The 21,554-nt window shown below is 36.6% G+C and overlaps 1 protein-coding gene across 1 annotated transcript in view; it reads left to right on the top strand.

The window, feature by feature from the left end:
• LOC139736855 (uncharacterized) overlaps positions 1-21,155 on the top strand; it is a 43,568-nt gene extending 22,413 nt beyond the window's left edge. The window contains exons 2-3 of the mRNA XM_071647517.1: positions 20,508-20,546; positions 21,046-21,155. Of these exons, the coding sequence (XP_071503618.1) occupies positions 20,508-20,546; positions 21,046-21,155 (149 nt within the window). The remainder of the gene's footprint in view (positions 1-20,507; positions 20,547-21,045) is intronic.
• The last annotated feature ends 399 nt before the right edge of the window (positions 21,156-21,554 follow it).

Raw genomic sequence — 21,554 nt, 5'->3', positions numbered from 1 at the left:
GGCTGTAACAGCAGAAGACAAACCTTGCTGAACAATATGTAACCACTTGAAAGCTTTTTGCCCACTCGCTGAAAAAAAAAAGTGCAGTTGCATATCTATATCCAATCCTCACTGTCGGAACGTTGTTCGGGGAGAATGAAAGCTTCAGGTTCAAGAGAATAATACATTCCTTTTCATCTCTGTCTTTCTAATGCATTTTGTCACAAGCAGTTTTATTTATCAAAATTTACTAAAATATCGCCTCTGTTTAATAATTTCAAATGTTCATATCAACGCAAACTCATTCTACCTTCATATGAAACTCGATTCAACGTATATTGCAAACAAAAAAAAAACCAACAACACTTGTTGAGGTGAATTGTTTATTATAATCAAGAAGGTTCTGTTTGAAGCTCTTTGGGTGTATGCATCAAAATAATTTAGGTTTTCCTTTCTCTGTCTCTCTGTCTCTCTGTCTCTCTCTCTTCTTCTTCTTCTTCCCCCTATTTTCTGTTCCCCCTTTTAGCACCTTTGCGTACTTTTTATTTCTATTCCTGACTTTACCAGTTTCCCGCACTCTTTGTACCTGTAAGCGGGTCAGAAATGACAAGGAATGGGGTCAGATATGATCCCATCCAGAGTCATGAATTGGATCAGGGTGACACCATTTCGGGTCTTCATGACCAATTTCTAAGTCCTTTTTGATCCGGAACGATGTGTGACCTTAGGCCCCAGTCACATAATGCTCTGCGTCCGACGTGGCGTCCAAAAAAGTCATTTTTTCTGCGGACTCCCGCGGATCCTTTGCCGTCACCAGAAAATTTGTTCAAAACATACGGGGAAAAAATGCGGGCGATACGGACAAATACGACCAGATGCGAGTACTTGCGTCCACTTGCGGATGTTCTTGCGAATTGGCACATAATAGTTCTGAACACTTGCGGAGAGTTGCGGACATTTTCGGATAGTTACGGATAGTTACAGATTGTTATAAATGATTATGGACAGTATGGTTTTCTGTGACGATCCCTGCTTCGTCAGTGTATTATGACAACAAGGTTATCACATATTGGACTGTCTTACATTGTACACCGGGGAAAACTGAAATTGAATTACGTACAAGTTCGTAATCCTTTAATTTGCTTTACAGTAATAAAAGATATATGAAATTTTGAACTTGAGGTTTGAATTTTATTTTTGCAACTCAAATATGAATAAACTTCATAAATGTAAAGAATGCCTAACATAATTATACCACAAATATAATACAATATAGATCGATATAGTACGGTCTGCTATGTCGAGATATTGGGTCCCGTGAGATTTTCGTGCCAAAATTGATTTTTTTTAGCTGACTTGGTCAATTTGGGGGTGCTGAATCCAAAAAACTTTGGTTCCATTTTTTCCGACCACGTCTTCAGCCGCCATTTTGAATTTCAAAATGGCCGCCATAGCAAACTGTATTTTGACCCAGTTCTCATAATGTGAGCATCATAATAGGTTCAAATTTGATGCAAAAAGCATGTTTATGATGTCAGACATTCTGATGCACCATTTTCTGATACTGTAGATAGGTTTGATACAGTTTTTAGGCAGCCATCTTCAAATTCAAAATGGCCGCCATTGCTAAATATATTTTACCCATATCTAAGATTGTAAACATTATGGAAAGTATAAATTTGGGGCAAAAAGCATGCTTGTGATGTCAGACATGCTAATAACATACATTTTTTTTTAAATGATGGATCATTTTCATTGGCGGCCATCTTGAAATTCAAAATGGCCACAATAACAAATGTAATTGGGCCTGTATCTCATATTGTATACATTGTGTATACGGTTCTAATTTGGGGCAAAGAGCGTGTGTATATGCTATCAGACATTCTGAAACACCTTTTTCTGAAACGATGGTTCATTTTGATATTGAAGGTGGCCATCTTGAAATTCAAAATGGCCGCCGTACCAGAACGTATTTTTTGACCCATATCTCATGTTGTAAGCAATAAAGAAAGTTCACATTTCGGGCATAAACCGGGCTCATGATGTTGAGCATTCAGATGCACTTTTCCCTCCCTTAAATTGCAGATCACTTTCGAGGCGGCCATCTTAACATTCAAAATGGCTGCTTTTCAGCTATCTCTGGTTACAAGCAACTTTTAGACATATGAATGCTTATGGTGGCGTACAGTATGCATTCTTTTAAAAAACACACATAGGGCCTATACATTCTGTAATCATAATGGATTATTCGCATTGGTCGCCACTCTTGAAATTCAAGATCTTTAAACTGCAAACCCAAGCATGCTGGAACACTCATGTGTAAGTCGATCACCCGAACAGTGAATTAATTGCGTAGGCGGGACTGCTTCCTGTCCTATAGGTATACTGCCATGTTGAAATGCAAAATGGCTGCCATGGGAAACATTCCTTTAAAAGCATTGCGTTTGGGTAAAAATTGTGAATGGGAAATCATTTGATTCTGACGTCAAAACAAATGAATTTCAAAAGAACCTTTCTTAATAACTGTGTCTGAATGACTAGATGCCCCATTTAGACGTTTTGGTTGTAGAGTTTACAACATTAGCCCTACATTCCAAAAATTCATGGGATAGTCACTTTAATAGATATGTCTTCTAGGCTCATTCCCTGCATATGTTTTTGAAGTCACAGCACTTTAAGGCTGCACACAAGGGAGAATTGGTTCTATGAAATTCTTCCAGAAACAGTGACTTTCGCATTAATCCTTCTTGCTATGTGAGCATGATAATGAATTCTGTGGCCACCGTTGGTGTAGGAAAATCTCAAAGCATTTAATTGAACGTTCTATATGCATAACCTCTGGAAACAACTACTATGTAATATATCATATTTCCCTGTTTTAGAGGCACAAATTAGGTTGTGAGAGTTTACGAGCTTTGCTCTCTGGATTTGTTGTATCAAGACTCTACGAGGGTAAAGCGTGAGATTGTCCTGGTTGAAGTCATCCACGCCAAACTTCTGGGAGGCATGGACTGTGTCATTGCACATTCTGCATGATTCCAGGTTTAGATACTTCTTGGTCCATCTGCTCTTTGAGACATCCTCAAATTTTCAACTTCAGCCAGCACCATAAAAGGCATGGAAAAGCAGACTTTTGGTTTTTTTTTTCGAAAAACTGCAGAAGATAATCTCTCAATAATGTCAATTGTACTTTTATCATTTCTTTTTCCATACAGTGATGGAGCAAATATCATGCAATGCAGTAAGTAAAGCAAACTTACAAGATCCATGAGGAGAATTGAGATGTCAGTGTCTACGTAAGAATCATCAATATCTCTGATTTTCCCGTTGCTCTTGAAGTAGCATCTATACATACAATGGAATGAGGCTATCTGTTTCCTCGTTGTGAGTGACGGGTGACAGCTCCCATGGCATCTTTGATGAACCCTTTGTTTCTTTTCTTTCAGTGATGTAGTCTCTGTGTCAGATGGAAATGACTGATCAGTATTTCAACTCTCAGGCTGATTATATGGCTCAGTTTTGTGGGTTTCCAAGGCATGGGTATGAAAAATGAACCTTCGATAGTGAGAATGAGGAGATGGCCATGAAATTATGAGATGAAGAGTGATTGTGGAATTACTTAGAACTTATACCTTCCGATAATTGTATCGTTCAGCAATGACTGGATAATGACAGGTCTATTAGACTGTAGACTGGTAGAGCCAGTAGAAATGTTAGGAGAAGTTGGTGATCCTCTTAAGCTTAATGACTTTGGATCCAATCTTACATGGTGTATTTTAATCGCACGAGTTGAATGTCTGCCCTTTTTCACACTATCCCAGAGATTGATATATTATTTTAATTCTCCTAGATACAAATTCTTGGTACAGAACATGACAACTTCCCTTTTCATCTCTTTCTAGAAATATCCCCCTTGAATGTTTCTGATAGCTGATTGCCGAACACCACATTCATCAGCTTCAAAGCAGTGACAATTTTTGAGATTACCCTCATGTGATGGTCTTCTAAATTGTGGAGGAATTCTGACGCATGCAAAGCGCCACAGAACTGAGCTATTACTGCTCCTTTGTTGTTTTAGAATCACTGGCAGTACAGCAGTAAGCATTTTGGAAGTCTTAATAACTGAAGATGACCCACTCAAGGGCAATCAGGAAAAAGCCTACTCATTCCTTATTCATTCTGTATTATTCCAGAAATATATCTAGTGTCCAGCAAATCTTGTTTCAGTTTGTGGCCAACAAACAAGCTTGTGAATGTGATGCCTGGTAGGGTGACCATGGCCTTTCTTGCCATTGGCCATTGCGAGACTTTTCCTTGTTTGTCTTCATTCTCTCGAGGCAGCATCAAGTTTTTGAAGATCGCCTTCAGTTGTATCAATACTTTCTTTTGTACAAATATTTTACTGATTGGGCTTAAATATAATCATTAACGAGGTTCCACGATGCAAAATAATGTGTAATATGCCCCCTCCCCCCATACGCAGTTTTTGCCCCTCAGCAATGGCTTGATGACGTCATTGGAACCTCGTCCTTACATTTTGAATTTACGGCGACCATTTTGAATTGAGAGATGGCTGTCATTCTGCTTGACCTGGAAATGAATTCGGTCTATCTAGAACAATTTTGGCAAATTCATCTAAGGCGCTTACAACAGTATAATATGTTTTCTATGGCAGCCATCTTGAATTTCAATATGGTGGCCTGTCTAATGATCCACAATTAGGAAACGGCTGTACTGGAATGTTGGACACCACAAGCACGTGCATTCTTGAAAATTTGATGCTTCTACAATAATTGCAACCTGAGATATGGGTAAAAACGCTTTGGCGGCCATTTTGAATTTCAAGATGGCAGCCTACAAACTGTACAAAACAATCCACAATATCAGAAAAAGATATATCAGAGTGTCTGATATCACAACGATGCATTTTGCACCAAATTTGAAGCTTCTACAACGCTCACTTTATGAGATATGGGTCAAATTACAGTTTGCTATGGCGGCCATTTTGAAACTCAAGATGGCAGCCTACAAATTGTATCAAAACAATCCACAATATCAGAAAAAGATATATCAGAGTGTCTGACATCACACTCATGCATTTTGCACCAAATTTGAAGCTTCTACAATGCTCACTTTATGAAATATGGGTCAAAATACAGTTTGCTATGGCGGCCATTTTGAAATTCAAAATGGCGGCTGAAGACGTGGTTGGAAAAAATGGAACCAAAGTTTTTTGGATTCAGCACCCCAATATTGACAAAGTTAGCTAATAAAATCAATTTTGGCATAAAAATCTCACGGGATTACATAGTAGCCTCTACTAATAAGTTAAACATTAGAATAAGAAAATTATTACTTACAGTCACGGAATAGACAAACTGTTGTAACGCTGTCGTTGTGCAGCGATATTCATGACTTATTGGGTTATGTTAAGGAGATTTTTATAATAAAGCAATGCTTATGAAATTTCCAGAAAAAAAAAGACATCAAGACTTTCAAACACTTCAAAAACTTATATTAGGACCTTCACTTTTCATCATTTACATTAATGATTTTTACATATCATCCGACATACTTTCTTTTATACTTTTTTCCGATGATTCAAATATTTTTTCTCCCATCAAAATCCATTTACCCTTGTCCATACTGTCAATTCTGAATTTTAAAAAGTGACTCAATGGATAAGAGCCAATAAATAATCACTAAATCTTCAGAAAATCAAGTATATGTTATTTAGTAAGTCTATAGAAGTTTTACGTACAGATATCATTTTTGATGACGTTCATGTAGAACGTGTATCTCACATGAAGTATCTCGGTATTACAGTGGACGATAAACTTTCGTGGAAGCCTCTCATATTATTAATATTAGTAAAATAATTTTGCGTAATATTGGTATCATTAATAGACTTAAATCTCATATCCCGTTGTCTTGCACTTCCCAGTATTTTTAATTCAATGTTTCCAAGAAATCAACTTTTTCATAATTATCCCATGAGGCGATCTAATGAGTTTCATTTAGCCCTTCTGAGAACCTTATTGGCCCAAAATACACTTATTTACACTGGCCCTAGATTCTGGAATTCTTTAAGCTGTGATATAAAAAACTCTTTATCTTTGAATTCGAAACTTTTTTTGTTGAATTCATACTAAGATAATATACGATTCATTACTTAGCTTTTTTGTTTCTTTTTTTTCTCCAGACATAACTTTGTATCTTGTCGGTATGCATGTATAATTTTGTATTTGTTAAATATTATCTACCATGTAAAGTCGAATACATGCCTATGTTATATCTTCTGATTCATTTCGTGTTATGTTTGCCGAAAAGAAAGAAAGAATGAAATAAATGAAATGAAATGAAATGAAATGAAACACCCCTCCAACACCTAAGTACAATATATATATATATATATATATATATATATATATATATATATATATATATATACACACACACACAAAATGTAATACACATTCCATGGAGCGTAAAGTGGGTAAGACAATAGAGAAATACTAAATTCGTTCTCATTTTATATAGTTATCGCTGTCCCACACCTTTCCCGGCCAGAAAAGTGAATAAAATGCTGTCACCCCATCCCCTACCCAAAATGTTGCCTTTTCGAAAAATATACATTCAAAGAGTGCAAGAAAAAAAGTTCAGCACTAAGGGTCAACCGATGTCATGAGTATATGGGTGCCACCTAAAATGACCATTTGTGGGAGAAATTTCATAATTAAGTTTGACCTTGTGGTTCTGCCTCTCCACTGCTCCGACTGTGTTGTAGCATTCCTTCAGGTAAATGCACTGCAGCTTGGCAACACGAGTTGTGTGGCTTCCCACGAGTCTCTGTGTTCCCATGCGAGTGGAAAATGGAAGACGTCGAAGGACGTAATCGTCCGCAGCATCCGTAACTGTCCGCAAATACCCGCAAGCGGACGAAAGTGTTGAGATACGTTAACTTGCGGTTACTTTCGGATACTTACGGTGGACGTAAACGAACGCAAACGGACGGGAGGTAAAATATTTTGCGGATGGTCTGCGTCCAGGCTACGGATAGTTACGTTCAGTTACGGATAATTACGCTTGGTTACGGTTACTTCCGTTAGTCTGCATCCGTAGAATCCCTCTGCGAAATTTTGAACATTTCAAAATTTCGCAGGCTTGGCGCCGTCATTTTGCGTTTCTTTACGGATGAGTTACGGACAGTTACGTCTACATACGTCCCTGCGGATGCCTGCGTCCACGCTGCGTCCCCCTGCGTTCACTCATCCGTATCTATCCGCGGCGGACGTAACCCATCGTAAAGCACTGTGTGACTGGGGCATTAAGCCCCAGTCACACAATGCTCTACGTCCGGCGTTACGTCCAAAAAAGTCATTTTTCCGCGGACCCCCGCGGATCCTTTGCCGTCACCAGAAATTTGTACAAAACATGCGGGCAAAAAATGCGGGCGATACGGACAGATACGACCAGATGCGAATACTTGCGTCCACTTGCGGATATTCTTACGAATTGGCACATAATAGTTCTGAACACTTGCGGAGAGTTGCGGATATTTTCGGATAGTTACGGATAGTTACAGATTGTTATGAATAACTATGGACAATTTGTTTTCTCTTACGATCCCTGCTAAGTCAGTGTATTATGACAGCAAGGTTATCACATTTTGGACTGTCTTGCATTATACACTGGGGAAAACTGAAATTGAATTACGTACAAGTTGTGAAAAAAATCGTAAACCTTTAATTTGCTTTACAATGATAAAAGATATATGAAATTTTGAACTTGAAGTTTGAATTTTATTTGTGCAACTCAAATTTGAATAAACGTCATAAATGTAAAGAATATATGTGACCGTGTATCACAAAACTATCAAAAAGTCGCACACACTGATTTTGTGTGAGGACTGAAAATAGGGGAAATGGGTCAACAGAGCCGATCTTCACTTGGCTACCCTGGGTAAATAAGGCCTTATTATTATTATTATCATTATTATTATTATTATTATCATAAATATTATTATTATTATTATCATAAATATTATTATTATTATTATTATTATTATTATTATTATTATCATCATCAGTATTATTATCATCATTATTATCATTATTAATTTCAGTTTAATCTGATAATCCAATCATATTTGTTACTCCGGTGGTTTCCATCCTGTTTTTTGTCCCATTCATCGCACAACCAGCATGGCTTGATAAAGATTAAGCGCTTGAATAGACACTGTACTTCACAGCCTCTTTTCTCAGTTTACACTTTTTCTGAGTGTGTGCATTCTTTCCAATATTTAGATAGGTTAAGAGAGTCCATTTGATTTGAGTAATACATCATTTTAAAGCTTAAAGTCTGCTCTTTTAGAATATGCTCTCAACTAAAATTTCATGATTGTGTGGCGACTTTTTGTGTGTTTTGTGGTGCAGGGTCACATATAACATCACTATACCACAAATTAAATAAAATATAGATCGAAAAGTTACTAACATTAGAGTGAGAAAATATTACTTGCAGTCATGGAATAGACTAACTGTGGTTACGCTGTCGTTGTTCAGCGATATTCATGACTTACTGGGTTATGTTAAGGAGATATTTATGATAAAGCCATGCTTATTAAATTTACAGAAAAAAAAGACATCAAAACTTTCAAACACCCCTCCCACACCCAAGTACAATATCAAGTCATCTCTTGAAGTAATGTATTTTCTGTTTGAGTTTCTTGTATGCATGTCATTTTGTAATGCGCTGTAGAGTGTATTATTGTAGTAGCTGGGCAATATAAATGTCCTTTAATAATTATTATTATCATCATTATTATTATTGTAAAAAATGTAATGCACATTCGATGGAGCGTAAAGTGGGTAAGACTATAGAGAAATACTAAATTCGTTCTAAGTCTATATAGTTGCCCCTGTCCCACACCTTCCCGGCCAGAAAAGTGAATAAAATGCTGTCACCCCATCCCCTACCCAAAATATTGCTTTTTTCGAAAAATATACATTCGAAGAGTACAAGAAAAAAAAAGTTCAGCACCAAGAGTCAACCGATGTCATGATTATATGTGGTATATGGGTGCCACTTAAAATGACCATTAATTGTGGGAGAAATTTCATAATATGACCATGCAGTTCTGCCTCTCCACCGCTCCGACTGTATAGCATTCCTTCAGGTAAAGGCGGTGCAGCTTGGCAACAGGAGTAGTGTGCCTTCCCACGAGCCTCTGTGTTCCCATGCGAGTGGAAAACGGAAAACGTCGAAGGACGCAATTGTCCGCAGCATCCGTAGCTGTCCGTAAATATCCGTAAGCGGACGAAACTGTTGTGATACGTTAACTTGCGGTTAATTTCGGATACTTATACGGTGGACGTAAGCGAACGCAAACAGACGAGAGGTATTTTTTTGCGGATGGTCTGCGTCCAAGCCACGGGTAGTTACGTTCAGTTACGGAGACTTACGTTTGGTTATGGTTACTTGCTTAAGTTTGCGTCGGTGGCGTCCCTCTGTGAAATTTTAAACGTTTCAAAATTTCGCAGGTTTGACGACGTCATTTTGCGTTTCTTTACGGATGAGTTACGGACAGTTACGTCTACATACGTCCCTGCGGATGCCTGCGTCCACAATGTGTCCCCCTGCGTCCACTCATTCGTATCATCCGCGGCGGACGTAATCCATCGTAAAGCACTGTGTGACTGGGGCAGCGAACCCAGTTCCATTTTTTTAGAGTGTACATGGAGACCTGCTCTTTCATAATTATGAGGCCCTTTGTATCAGTCCTTCCTTTCCTATAAAGTAGATGTTGAGCTACTTTGTGAAATGTACATTTTATTCATTCTGCTTTGAATGTCTTTTTATGCCTCCGCCACGAAGTGGTGCTGGAGGCATTATGTTTTCGGGTTGTCCGCACGTCCGTACGTCCGTACGTCCGTACGTACGTCCGTCCGCGGTCGTTTACGCGATAACTTGAGTAAGGATTGTTTGGAATTTTACCAAACTTGGTCCAAGTATAAAGTATGATGAGGCAATTACGTAATTAGATTTTGGGTGAAATCGACCAAAGGCCAAAGGTCAAAGGTCGAGGTCAAATCATGAAATTGTATCCATTTACGCAATACTCAAGACTGGATCAAGCAAGTGACATTGGCAAGAGGTCAAAGGTCAAAAGGTTAAGGTCAAATACTTAAAATGTTGCTATTTCCCCCTTATCTATGCAATGCCTGCAGGTATTTTCTTGAAACTTAGTGTAGACATGTACTACAGCATAAAAAATTCTCCAGAGAGTTTCATGTCATAAGGTCAAAGGTTAGGTGAAATGTTACAATTTCACTTTTCTCGCAAATGCTTCAATGTATCTTCATGGAACTTGGAACATACGTACGTACTGACTGGCAGGGATTATCTAGGGAATGTAGGGGTCATGGGTCAATAGTCAGGGGGACAAAGGTCAAGGTTAACTCCTCAAAATTTAACTATTTCCCTCATGTACTGGTAAATGCAATGCTTGCATTATCATTTTTGAAGCTTGATATATACATGTATTACCTAATGGAGATTCTCTGGGAAATTTCCAGCCAGAAGGTCAAAGGTCAAAGGTTAAGGATCAAAGGCCAGGTTTAAATGCAAAATTTAAAAAAAAATCTAGTTTATACTTTAATTAGACTCTTCCTTCATGCCTTGGAAATTACTCAATGCATGAAAGTATAAAAGGGTTGGTCAGAAGTCAAATAAGAATCCTTAATTCCCCAAATACATGTACCTGCACTCTTAGGCAATTATAGCAAACCTAGTTCAAGGAAAGTGAACATTCAAAATATTTTTGACAAACCTGTCATTTCAATATTTTGCCAGTTATGTGAAACTGTCATAACACATTGTGAAGACATTGTACCATACACCTATTGGGAGAATCATGCATCAATGCGGAAGCATCAGTCGCCATAGCGACATTTCTAGGTTTTTTTTTTACCTCAACAGATGCACAACGGAATGGTGGTGTAGAAAGTTTATCAACACTCACAAAACTTTGCAAATGTAAATAGGGTGAATGCAAGACTGTTTCGTTGTGTTATTTTCTATTATGGTCAATTTTAGCCTAAAATAAAGTGTGAATTGGAAAAATGTTTTATATGTATTATTTTACTGCATCGTCGAAATACATATTATGCATACTAAATCAGCGGGCGTACAGTTTTACGTTCGCCCAAAATATGGAAGGTCGCCAATCCGCGTGCAATACGCATGTTCAGCATCTAATACATGCCATTTTCTCGACGTAGCTATACAAACATTGGATGCCCTCGATGAAATTTCCAGAAAACAATGGGAATCATGAAAGAAGAGTCCACGTATTTCGAATCCTATAGAGTTCACTTTCATTGTGAGCCCAGCAAAAATAAAAGAAATCTAAATTTGTCCTTCTTTGCGTTAAAATCACAAAGCATTTCCCAGGTTCCGACTCCCTTTTCACCTGTAACACGTTGGAGCACATAATTTCCGCTTTATCAAGATCCTTTGCGTTTTATTCTCTAAAGGTCGGTCGATGATAATTTTGTAAATGCAATAAGATCTAAATAAAAAGTAATCAAATGAAAATTTTGACATGATTATAATGCTAATCATCTTTCACTAAATAACACAAAATATAGTTTCATTCACTGAATGATAGTGAATGCCCTCTAAGATCTGAAATCCCTCTGCTAAAATGTGGGTGTACTTCAATGAATTCACGGTGGTATAAAAAGAACTGATTGATGATTGAAGATTCAGGTTACAGATGTTTCTGTCTTCAAATATGATTTTGGCTACCTCTTTGGTGCAGTTGTTGTTGTTGTTTTAGTTGTTGTTTCAAACAAGACACCGATAGGTATAAGAATTAAACATGTAGGATATATTTCTTCATTTTTATTTAATGAAAAAAAAAATTGAAAACTTTTACGAGATTGACTCCGGTCCGACAAAATGAAGTACATGTATTTCAAAGTAAAAAGCGCTCGTTTCAGGTTCTGTACTGATAAAAAAAAAACACAAACACACACACACAAAATATTTGACGAGAATGGGATGGGCCATTCTATTTGGATGGTGGTGTAGAAAGTTTATCAACACTCACAAAACTTTGCAAATGTAAATAGGGTGGATGCAAGACTGTTTCGTTGTGTTATTTTCTATTATGGTCAATTTTAGCCTAAAATAAAGTGTGAATTGCAGAAATGTTTTATATGTATCATTTTACTGCATCGTCGAAATACATATTATACATACTAAATCAGCGGGCGTACAGTTTTACGTTCGCCCAAAATATGGAAGGTCGCCAATCCGCGTGCAATACGCATGTACAGCATCTAATACATGCCATTTTCTCGACGTAGCTATACAAACATTGGATGCCCTTGATGAAATTTCCAGAAAACAATGGGAATCATGAAAGAAGAGTCCACGTATTTCGAATCCTATAGATTTCACTTTCATTGTGAGCCCAGCAAAAATAAAAGAAAATCTAAATTTGTCCTTCTTTGCGTTAAAATCACAAAGCATTTCCCAGGTTCCGACTCCCTTTTCACCTGTAACACGTTGGAGCACATAATTTCCGCTTTATCAAGATCCTTTGCGTTTTATTCTCTAAAGGTCGGTCGATGATAATTTTGTAAATGCAATAAGATCTAAATAAAAAGCAATCAAATGAAAATTTTGACATGATTATAATGCTAATCATCTTTCACTAAATAACACAAAATATAGTTTCATTCACTGAATGATAGTGAATGCCCTCTAAGATCTGAAATCCCTCTGCTAAAATGTGGGTGTACTTAAATGAATTCACGGTGGTGTAAAAAGAACTGATTGATGATTGAAGATTCAGGTTACAGATGTTTCTGTCTTCAAATATGATTTTGGCTACCTCTTTGGTGCAGTTGTTGTTGTTGTTTTAGTTGTTGTTTCAAACAAGACACCGATAGGTATAAGAATTAGACATGTAGGATATATTTCTTCATTTTTATTTAATGAAAAAAAAATTGAAAACTTTTACGAGATTGACTCCGGTCCGACAAAATGAAGTACATGTATTTCAAAGTAAAAAGCGCTCGTTTCAGGTTCTGTACTGATAAAAAAAAAAAACACAAACACACACACACAAAATATTTGACGAGAATGGGATGGGCCATTCTATTTGGATCTTCTTTTTTTACTACTAAAAAAAGGACCGATATTCTTTATTTTCATTCTCATGGCGCAGGAATGTGGTCATGCGTGTAAAGAAAAAACGAGACACTGAACAGGCTCTCACTTTCATGGGGCCTGCGCCTTTCATATTTTTCTTTTGACAGAATTGTGATTGTCGTTTCCTTGACATACCTGGAATTCTTACCAGATTGTCCGGATCAAGAAACATGAAAGCCCGGTATTTATTTTGCAGAAGACCATCCCATTCTCCTCCCTTGTTTGAACCTATCACACTATAAATGTTTGCTATAGGAGGGATAAAAAAGCGTGTAGGTATATATGAATGTATAAGAGGTGCACAGATCAGATGTATACATGTACACTGTGTAGTTGGTTCAAACAGCGAATGAATAAAACTGTCAGCTGCTTGGAGGAGTTCAGTGAGTTTCCCTCAGTTGTTAAACGGAAGACACATCTTAATCTCCAGTATTGAATCACGAACAATTTTCTACTCGCTCGCGGAGAAAATGAAGAACTTTGGAATTGCGTTTTTAATCCTTCTGGTTGTCGGCGCTTTGTTCGTAAAGGAAAGCGGTAGGTGGAATTGAATTATAGACAATACCCTATTTACTTCTTTCTAATCAATGCATGATTTCAAAGTGACCTTGGTTAGAAACATTTACTGATATATCACCGCTGTGAATTTTCAAAGATACATTGTTGTTGTTGTTGTTTTATTTCCGTACTAAAAAACCAACACATTTCATACAAAAAGGTCAGTAAAGAAAAAAATACATACGGAGGGTAGCCCATTTTCAGTAGTGACAATGACAGTCACTTCTGGTCTTCCATGGGGTCCTGTACACAAAGATTTCATACAATCAGGGACTGATGATAGAATAAAATATACACAAACACAAATAGAACGGTACATACATTACTACATTGTAACTACATATATACCATATTATCACACATTGTTCAAAGGTTTGAAGCACAAAAAAGATCAAATAGAAAGGATTTCGGTTTTAACTAAATTGAACTTAAAAACGGGTAAAGAGGAAATTTGACGCAAATCATTGGGTAAGTTGTTATACGCTGATGCACCTCTGTATGAAAAAGATCTCTTACAATAATTAGTTTTTGGCCGAGGTAACTGTAAAACGTTATGATTACGGAGAGAGTATGGTGATGTCTTGTACTTAAAAATATCTTTCATATATTCGGGGGCCATGTTATTCATAATCTTATACATAAATGAAAGCAGATGAGTTTTTTTTTTTTTGGTTTATTGATTACTGCATTCCACCCTAAGCTATAATGAACATCACTGGTAGTAATATGGGAATAAGGGTTAACTTTTAAAATCAATCTCCCGGCTCTATTTTGCATCTTCTGAAGTTGGGAAAGAGAGTTACCGTTCGCGGATTGCCACACTACATCACCATCATCAAAATGAGGTAACACAATAGAGTTATATATCAGTTTCAATTCAGTCATATTAACAAACTGTCTCAAACGACCCATATAACTAATCATTTTACTTAACTTGTTGCATAGTTGTTCAATGTGAACATACCATAATAACTTGTTATCTACAAAAATTCCCAGATATTTAAAACTATTCACCTGAAGTAATTGTTACCCCTAAGTTTAACATGCAAATACTCTTGCTTTTTTAACATATTATTTGTACCAAATAACATACAGTTTTATCAACATTGATTTTTAAATTGTTATCAGCCATCCATGATTCCATATACAAACTCTTTTTGCAAAACATTTTCTACAAATTTCGGGTTTTTATGAGAGTAATACATAATCATTGAAATATCACGCTACATATTTACATCGGAATATCCGCCCACCGTAAATGAAAAGACAGTGATAACAATACACACACCCACTTTTGACGTGAATTGTTTCAATGTTTCATTTCGTCGCAATAAATATGTATGTTTGTGCCCATTGCACTTGTACATAAGTAAGGCACTGTAGTGGTTAAGCAATCAGTTATTGTAGATTCTTGAAACCAGTTCTTGATGTTATCTTTCGACGACTGTTTTTATATTCAGTAAGGTTAGTAATGAATATTGGATTGTTATCGTTTATTAAGTGGAGATTCGCCCTGTCATAACCCAGCCCGAGAGTCACTTATAAGACCCATCACTCTAATAAATGTTCCTTCTGAAGAATTCTGTAAAACATCTTTTACATTCAATCTGTTTTGATATCGGTTTCTTTTTTTGTCTCTTTCTGCTCAACAGATGCACAACTAGGTGGTTTCGGAGGTAGGTTCTCAACTTTCGTACAGAACCTATTTTACATAGTTATTACACAAAGTCATCAATGTTAGTCTGTGGTGATGCAAGTTACTGGATTTACTTTATTTATTTTCACTGCCCTTAAGGTCAGACACATCGAAACGTGATGAGAAGGATGCTGAAAACATGCTTATAAGGACGTTCCTCACTTACGTTTGTGCCTTTGTGCGCATCCTAAATGCGCAGGTTGGTCAGTGATGAGCTCGCTGAGCGCGCTGAGCTGAGCTATACCTACTGTACGGATACCCGACAGCTTCCCACCGTGGCTGCGCTGGGCGGCTTCACTCTGCCCGCGTGCCGACTGTATACGCGTTGCGTATACACACAGTTCAGCGGTCCGAGCCGCGTAGCACGTAAACAGCACTGATCGATGGAACTGGGAAGATTGGAAGTTTTAATGAGCTGTTTCCATTTTTATTCCTTAGATCTTTTTAGTTACTAGCAGTTTATTATCTGTTCATCAAGATGATCAAGTCGAGTATCACCACTACCAGTCTACGAGACTAGTCCGTCCTCGAAGTATTAAAAAAACATGAAGGGGACACTTTTCATCTTTTAGTTTAGCAACTGTAACTACCCGAGTATATATCTGTTAAAATCTCAGTTAGACATAAACTTGTCATTACTGATATCTTTATAATTTTTCGTTACAATCAAAATACAAGGTTACAAAAAGATATGTATTTAGCACTTTTACTATTAAAATATTACTTTTTATGACCAAATCTAGTGTAGCAAAGGAGATTCAAAGAATTATATTTTTTCAAGGTGGATGGGCGCCCGGTACTCAAGGCACTTCGCTATGTAGTTAACAACATACCAACCACTTCAACAGAAAAACAAATGCAATCTGTAATCAACGCTATATTCAGTGTGGGTTTTTTCCCCTCTTATAGGACAGACTAATGTCAAAACACCAAATTCCTTATACACTGTATTACTTTTGGCACAGTTTCAGCAAGTGGGTAAAAAGCAAACAAACAAATTAGGTCAATGTGGACTTTTCCACATTTGCATCCACGTATCATTATTAAGGGCTGTGCAAGACCAATAACAAAATAACAAAAACGCATATGGACCTCCCTTTCGTAATATTTTTCCACCCTATATCACTGAAATATATTTACTTTTTTTTTGGGGGGGGGAGGGGAGGGATACATGGGGTTTCGAGTGTAAAGCATTACATTCATGAACCCATCCTATCAGGCTATCCCTCCATTGGTTCCTGACCAGATTTTGGGGTCTTGGATGATTTCCGATGCGCGGAGGCGCCGCGGGTACAAAAACTAGCTAACGACCCCTCCCCCCCCCCCTCCCCATTTTTACAATTGTTCTACATTAAGAAACACTTCTTCTACAATTTGATTAAGTTGCATGAAAATGAATTGGATTTTGAATGGACAGCATGACATTCCTGAACCCTACCTCATCGGTGCACTCAGGATAGGTTTATAAACAGATTTTGGGGTCCTAAGGATGATTTCTGATGCGCCTAGGCGCTGGTAGCACAAAAACGAGCACATGACACATCACCCCCCCCCCCCCCCCCACCCATTTGTATTGGTCTTTTTCTGCAATTAGAAAGCCTTCTTTTATGATTTTGTCAAGTTTGGTGAAAATGTCATGGGTTTTGAATGTACAGCATGATATTCCTGAACCCACCCGATCAGGGCATCCCTGGATAGGTGTATGACCTAATCTGTCATGGGGTCGTACAATGATCTCTGCCGCATGGGGGCGCTGCTGGCACAGAAACGAGCACACGAATCACCCATTTTTATAGTTTTCCTGCATCTAGTAGCTCTTCTTCTACAACTTGGTCAATTTCATATAAATTACATGGGTTTTGAAAGTACAGCATCAAATTTTTCTGAACCTTCTCTTTTAGCCAATCCCTAACAGAAAACGTTCCTGACAAGGATTTCCGATGGTTTCAGCCGCATGACAGCGCTGATGGTCAAGAATCAGAGTATAACCCCCAAATGTAAAACTTTTTCCTTTTTTGAGCACCTTCCTCTGTAATTCTTGCAAATTTTGAGAAAACAAAGTTCATTTTGAAAGAAGATTCAAATTTGTCATTGCAGATTTTGTTGCCAATCATGGCCTGTAACGCTATAATATATATATATATATATATATATATATATATATATATATTTAACTGGACAGCAGAATACGTATAAGTAACGTTTGGTAACGGTATGGGCAGTTTGAAGAAAATGACTCGGACTTAAACCTTTGACCAAAGAAGACTACTGGTACCAATGTATGTCTACTACTTTAAACGGGAGATAATGTGTCACCAACTCGTGTAATACCGTAATGCGCATGGCCAGCATCAAATACATGAATCTTACATGACATCCCCTCCCCCACTGCTAAAAGCAGTTGATTGTGCGTGATGAATATCTTCAATACAATCATGATCATTAAACAAAATATTCATCTAGATCGAATTTAACGGAGTTCATTTATTCGTCAACACGTCAAATAAAAGTACAAAAGTCCAATTTGCACTTCTCTACGTTGAAATTCTTTTCAACAGCTGTACATGTATTAAACTTTTGTAATATTATTGTTTTCATTTGTATCAATGCTTCATGACATTTTACCATGTACAAATCGATTTTCCTAATTTGCAATTATTTAGTATTATTTGCGTATGAAAGCAAACAAATAAATAAAACGAAATGAAACGGCATGAAATCCTAAAGTATATAATACATATTCAGTGTCCACAATTTTACATCATTTTACGTTCTATGTCCTTTAAAAGCTACCATGAATTAAGTTGTAATCGTGATTGTCCCCAATTTCTTAATAGTTATACCGTTGACATTTTAACCTGTTTTACCCCTCATCAATATAACTGACACGAAGTTGAAATTTTCTCCGATTGTTCAAGGGTGCTCAATGGTGTTCTTTTAATCTGGAAAGAAAATGTATGAGCTCTGTTTTCTATAATATAGGAAAAGAAGAATATGGTGTCCGAGCTTGAGTAACCTAAAAAATGGAATTCCTTATAAAGGGAGGTACATTTTGAATAAGATCTAGATTCGAGACTAATTATAACAAACGATATTACAAAAGCCTTCTCAATATCAGTCTAAATAATTCAAATATTCCATTCATATGTGTAACAATTGTTGAATTGAATTGAATTGAATAAATGAAACTGCAACGGTCTTACACTCGAGACACAGTAAACAGTTCCAGCATATTTATTTTCATATTTCACTTGAGATACATTTCATCGAAATATACATATGTATGTAATATACATAAATATGCATTCAATGGAGATAGGACACAAAGTAATAATGACGAAACTATATAAAAACTAAATTATCAAGGTACAAAGGAAAAAGAAAATAAAAGAGATGAAAAAGAAAAGGAAAAAAACCTAAGGAATAAGAACAGGGTAAAAATTGTAATATAGCATATAGATACACAAGTATATACACACACATGTCTAGAATCAAATTCATAACGAGTTCAATATGTTACTACTGGTACGGATGCAGTGATTGTATAATGGGAGCACAAACCAGAAGTAAACAATCATAAACTGCAGGTTGATTCATCATACATTAAATGAGGATACTGCAGATAGCATATGAAAGAAAATTCTAATCAGGCAGTTTTTATTCATTTATTAACTTTGATTTCAATTTTTGTTTGAATATAAAAATACTAAAGCAATTGATTAAGTCGGTGGGAAGATCATTCCAGAATTTAGGTCCGGTAAAAACAATTGTTTTTTGAGCAAGTAGTGTGCGAGTATCTGGAAGGTAAAAGGAATCTCTTTGTCTTGTTGGGTAAGCATGGACGGCATGGTTTTTTTCTGAAACATGTGGGTAAATACGTCGGGCAAGCCGTTGGCTGACAACTGAAACATAAATGTGCGTAAGTTATATGAAAACAAGTCAGCAACCTTATATAGGAGTCTGCTCTCAAAGAAAAAAATAATTCGTGTGACAATAAAAATCGGCTAAATTAACTGAACGAATAGCCCGTTTTTGTAGTTTGGAAATTCTATCAATGTGTAATTTGGCACAGTTGCCCCAGGCAAGTATACCGTAACTGAGATAGGGTAAAACAAGCGTTGAATATATATATATATATATATATATATATAATATACTTGGGAAAAATGTTTTAGCTTATTTAAGATCCCAGTATTTCTCGAAAACATCTTAGACAAGTAATCTATATGATATTTCCATGTTAATTCATGGTCAATATAAGGACCTAAAAATTTAGACGATTCAACTTGAGTGAAGCAATCATTATTCATTTTTATATCGCCAGGCAAATGCGTTGAGAAAATCCTCAACTAATTTTTGTCATATTATTTGTAAATAGGTTTAACCGATTTTTTAAATAATTACTTTTCCTTCTCAAAAACATTTCTAACTGTGCCTTTATCACAGTTTTTCATAACTTACTTTTTTCCAATAGGTTTGAATGCATACGTGTAAAACAAAATATTTATTTTCTGTTGATTGATCGCAAAAGAAAATTTGAAACCCAGCATTTTCTTTTGTATAATTATTTTTGTAAGTCTTGAATTGGGTGATGAATAATGAAATATTAATCAGTACTTGTAACCGAAAATATAATGTGTACAGTTTCCATCCTCATTGTCTTAAACAGAAGGGCGGTCAGTTCGTCTGAACAATGTTTTATCAGAACACTCTAAGTTTTTTTAAAAATAATTTTAGTTGTCTTGAAATGATATTTCTCGTAAATGTAGAGAATAATAAGAAATGGTCAGATATTATATATTGAACCATCATGTCAGACGTGTAAGCAGGGAGAAAATTTATCAGGAAGGGTTGCAGATTGATCACTAACACGGAGAACGAAGGAAAGATCCATGGTAAATTTGAGGGTTGCATAATGCCACTAATAAATCATGTGTTCCACCACTGTGCACACTAGTTTGCTGTATTGTAAAGACAGTCGTGCTACTATTCTTATTTTGGATAACATAAAATAATCATTTCACCCATTTTCTTTACTTCTTTGCTCAAGGTGGAGGTATACAAGGCGACTGGTACCCTCGTAAAGGCGGTAAGTAATACTAAATAATCATGTTATTTTCCTATGCATAAGGTATTACTGCATCCAAAGATTGTTCTTTGGTGGACTTCTGGCACAAATTTCCAGATATTGTAAGCACTCCTCATATATTTACCCAGATTTTTTTGGAGTTGTGTTTCGTCAATTGTAATGCTTCAGAAATATGAACTTGTTTATATCAATTAGAAAATCCACTTCCGACCACATAATATGCATGACAAGAATAGATACTTCTTTCACATAATTTGATGGTTATGACAAACTGATGTCAATTTGCCCTACATTGCGCATGTGATATAGAATATGTTTTGTCACCTGTGTACTTACACTTTTGCTCTCATGCACTCTCGCTCGCTTTGACGCGCTTGTACACATCTACCTATCAATGACATAATATCTCTCATGACGCCACAACGACTTTCAGTGAAAAAGCAAAGACAGTCCGGTAACATTCCTGATTATGTCTTGTTGCTCTTCTTAACTTTCGTAGTGCGATTGCAGGACATCATGAAACGTGAAGTGAAGGATGCTCCGGAGGTGTCGAAGATGGAGAATGTCGAGCTCACCAAACGTGACGTCAGTGATGTGGGCAATGACTGAGGTGACGTCTCCGGTGCAGATGCAGTTTGAACTGTGTTTGGGGAATTAGAAGCCCGCCACGACCATCATGCTTTGTCTCTTACTGGCCATATAGGGCCAACTTACAGTATGAACTATTATGAAACTTACAGTGAGAATGACTAAGCACTGAACATATAACATTTCTTATAAATTACTTCATGTTTTGGTACTTATATCAATAAACATAAGCAAACTGTAAACTTTGTTCTTCGGTTTTCTTTCTTTGTGTGGCGTGTTGCTTTTTCTTATGACATAAAGTGTGAGATTTTCTTATTTGTCTCACAAGTATGTTATTTTATCCTCTCCCTGTATATCGTAAAAAGGAGAAATCAAATTCGCTGGTCACGTAACATCAGCTGTTGTATACATCAATACTAA

This window comes from Diadema antillarum, unplaced genomic scaffold, assembly GCF_040938485.1.
Source record: "Diadema antillarum isolate AM-2024a unplaced genomic scaffold, OU_Dant_1.0 seq00000667_RagTag, whole genome shotgun sequence".
NCBI lineage: Eukaryota > Metazoa > Echinodermata > Echinoidea > Diadematoida > Diadematidae > Diadema > Diadema antillarum.
This window is presented reverse-complemented; position numbering and strand designations above follow the sequence as displayed.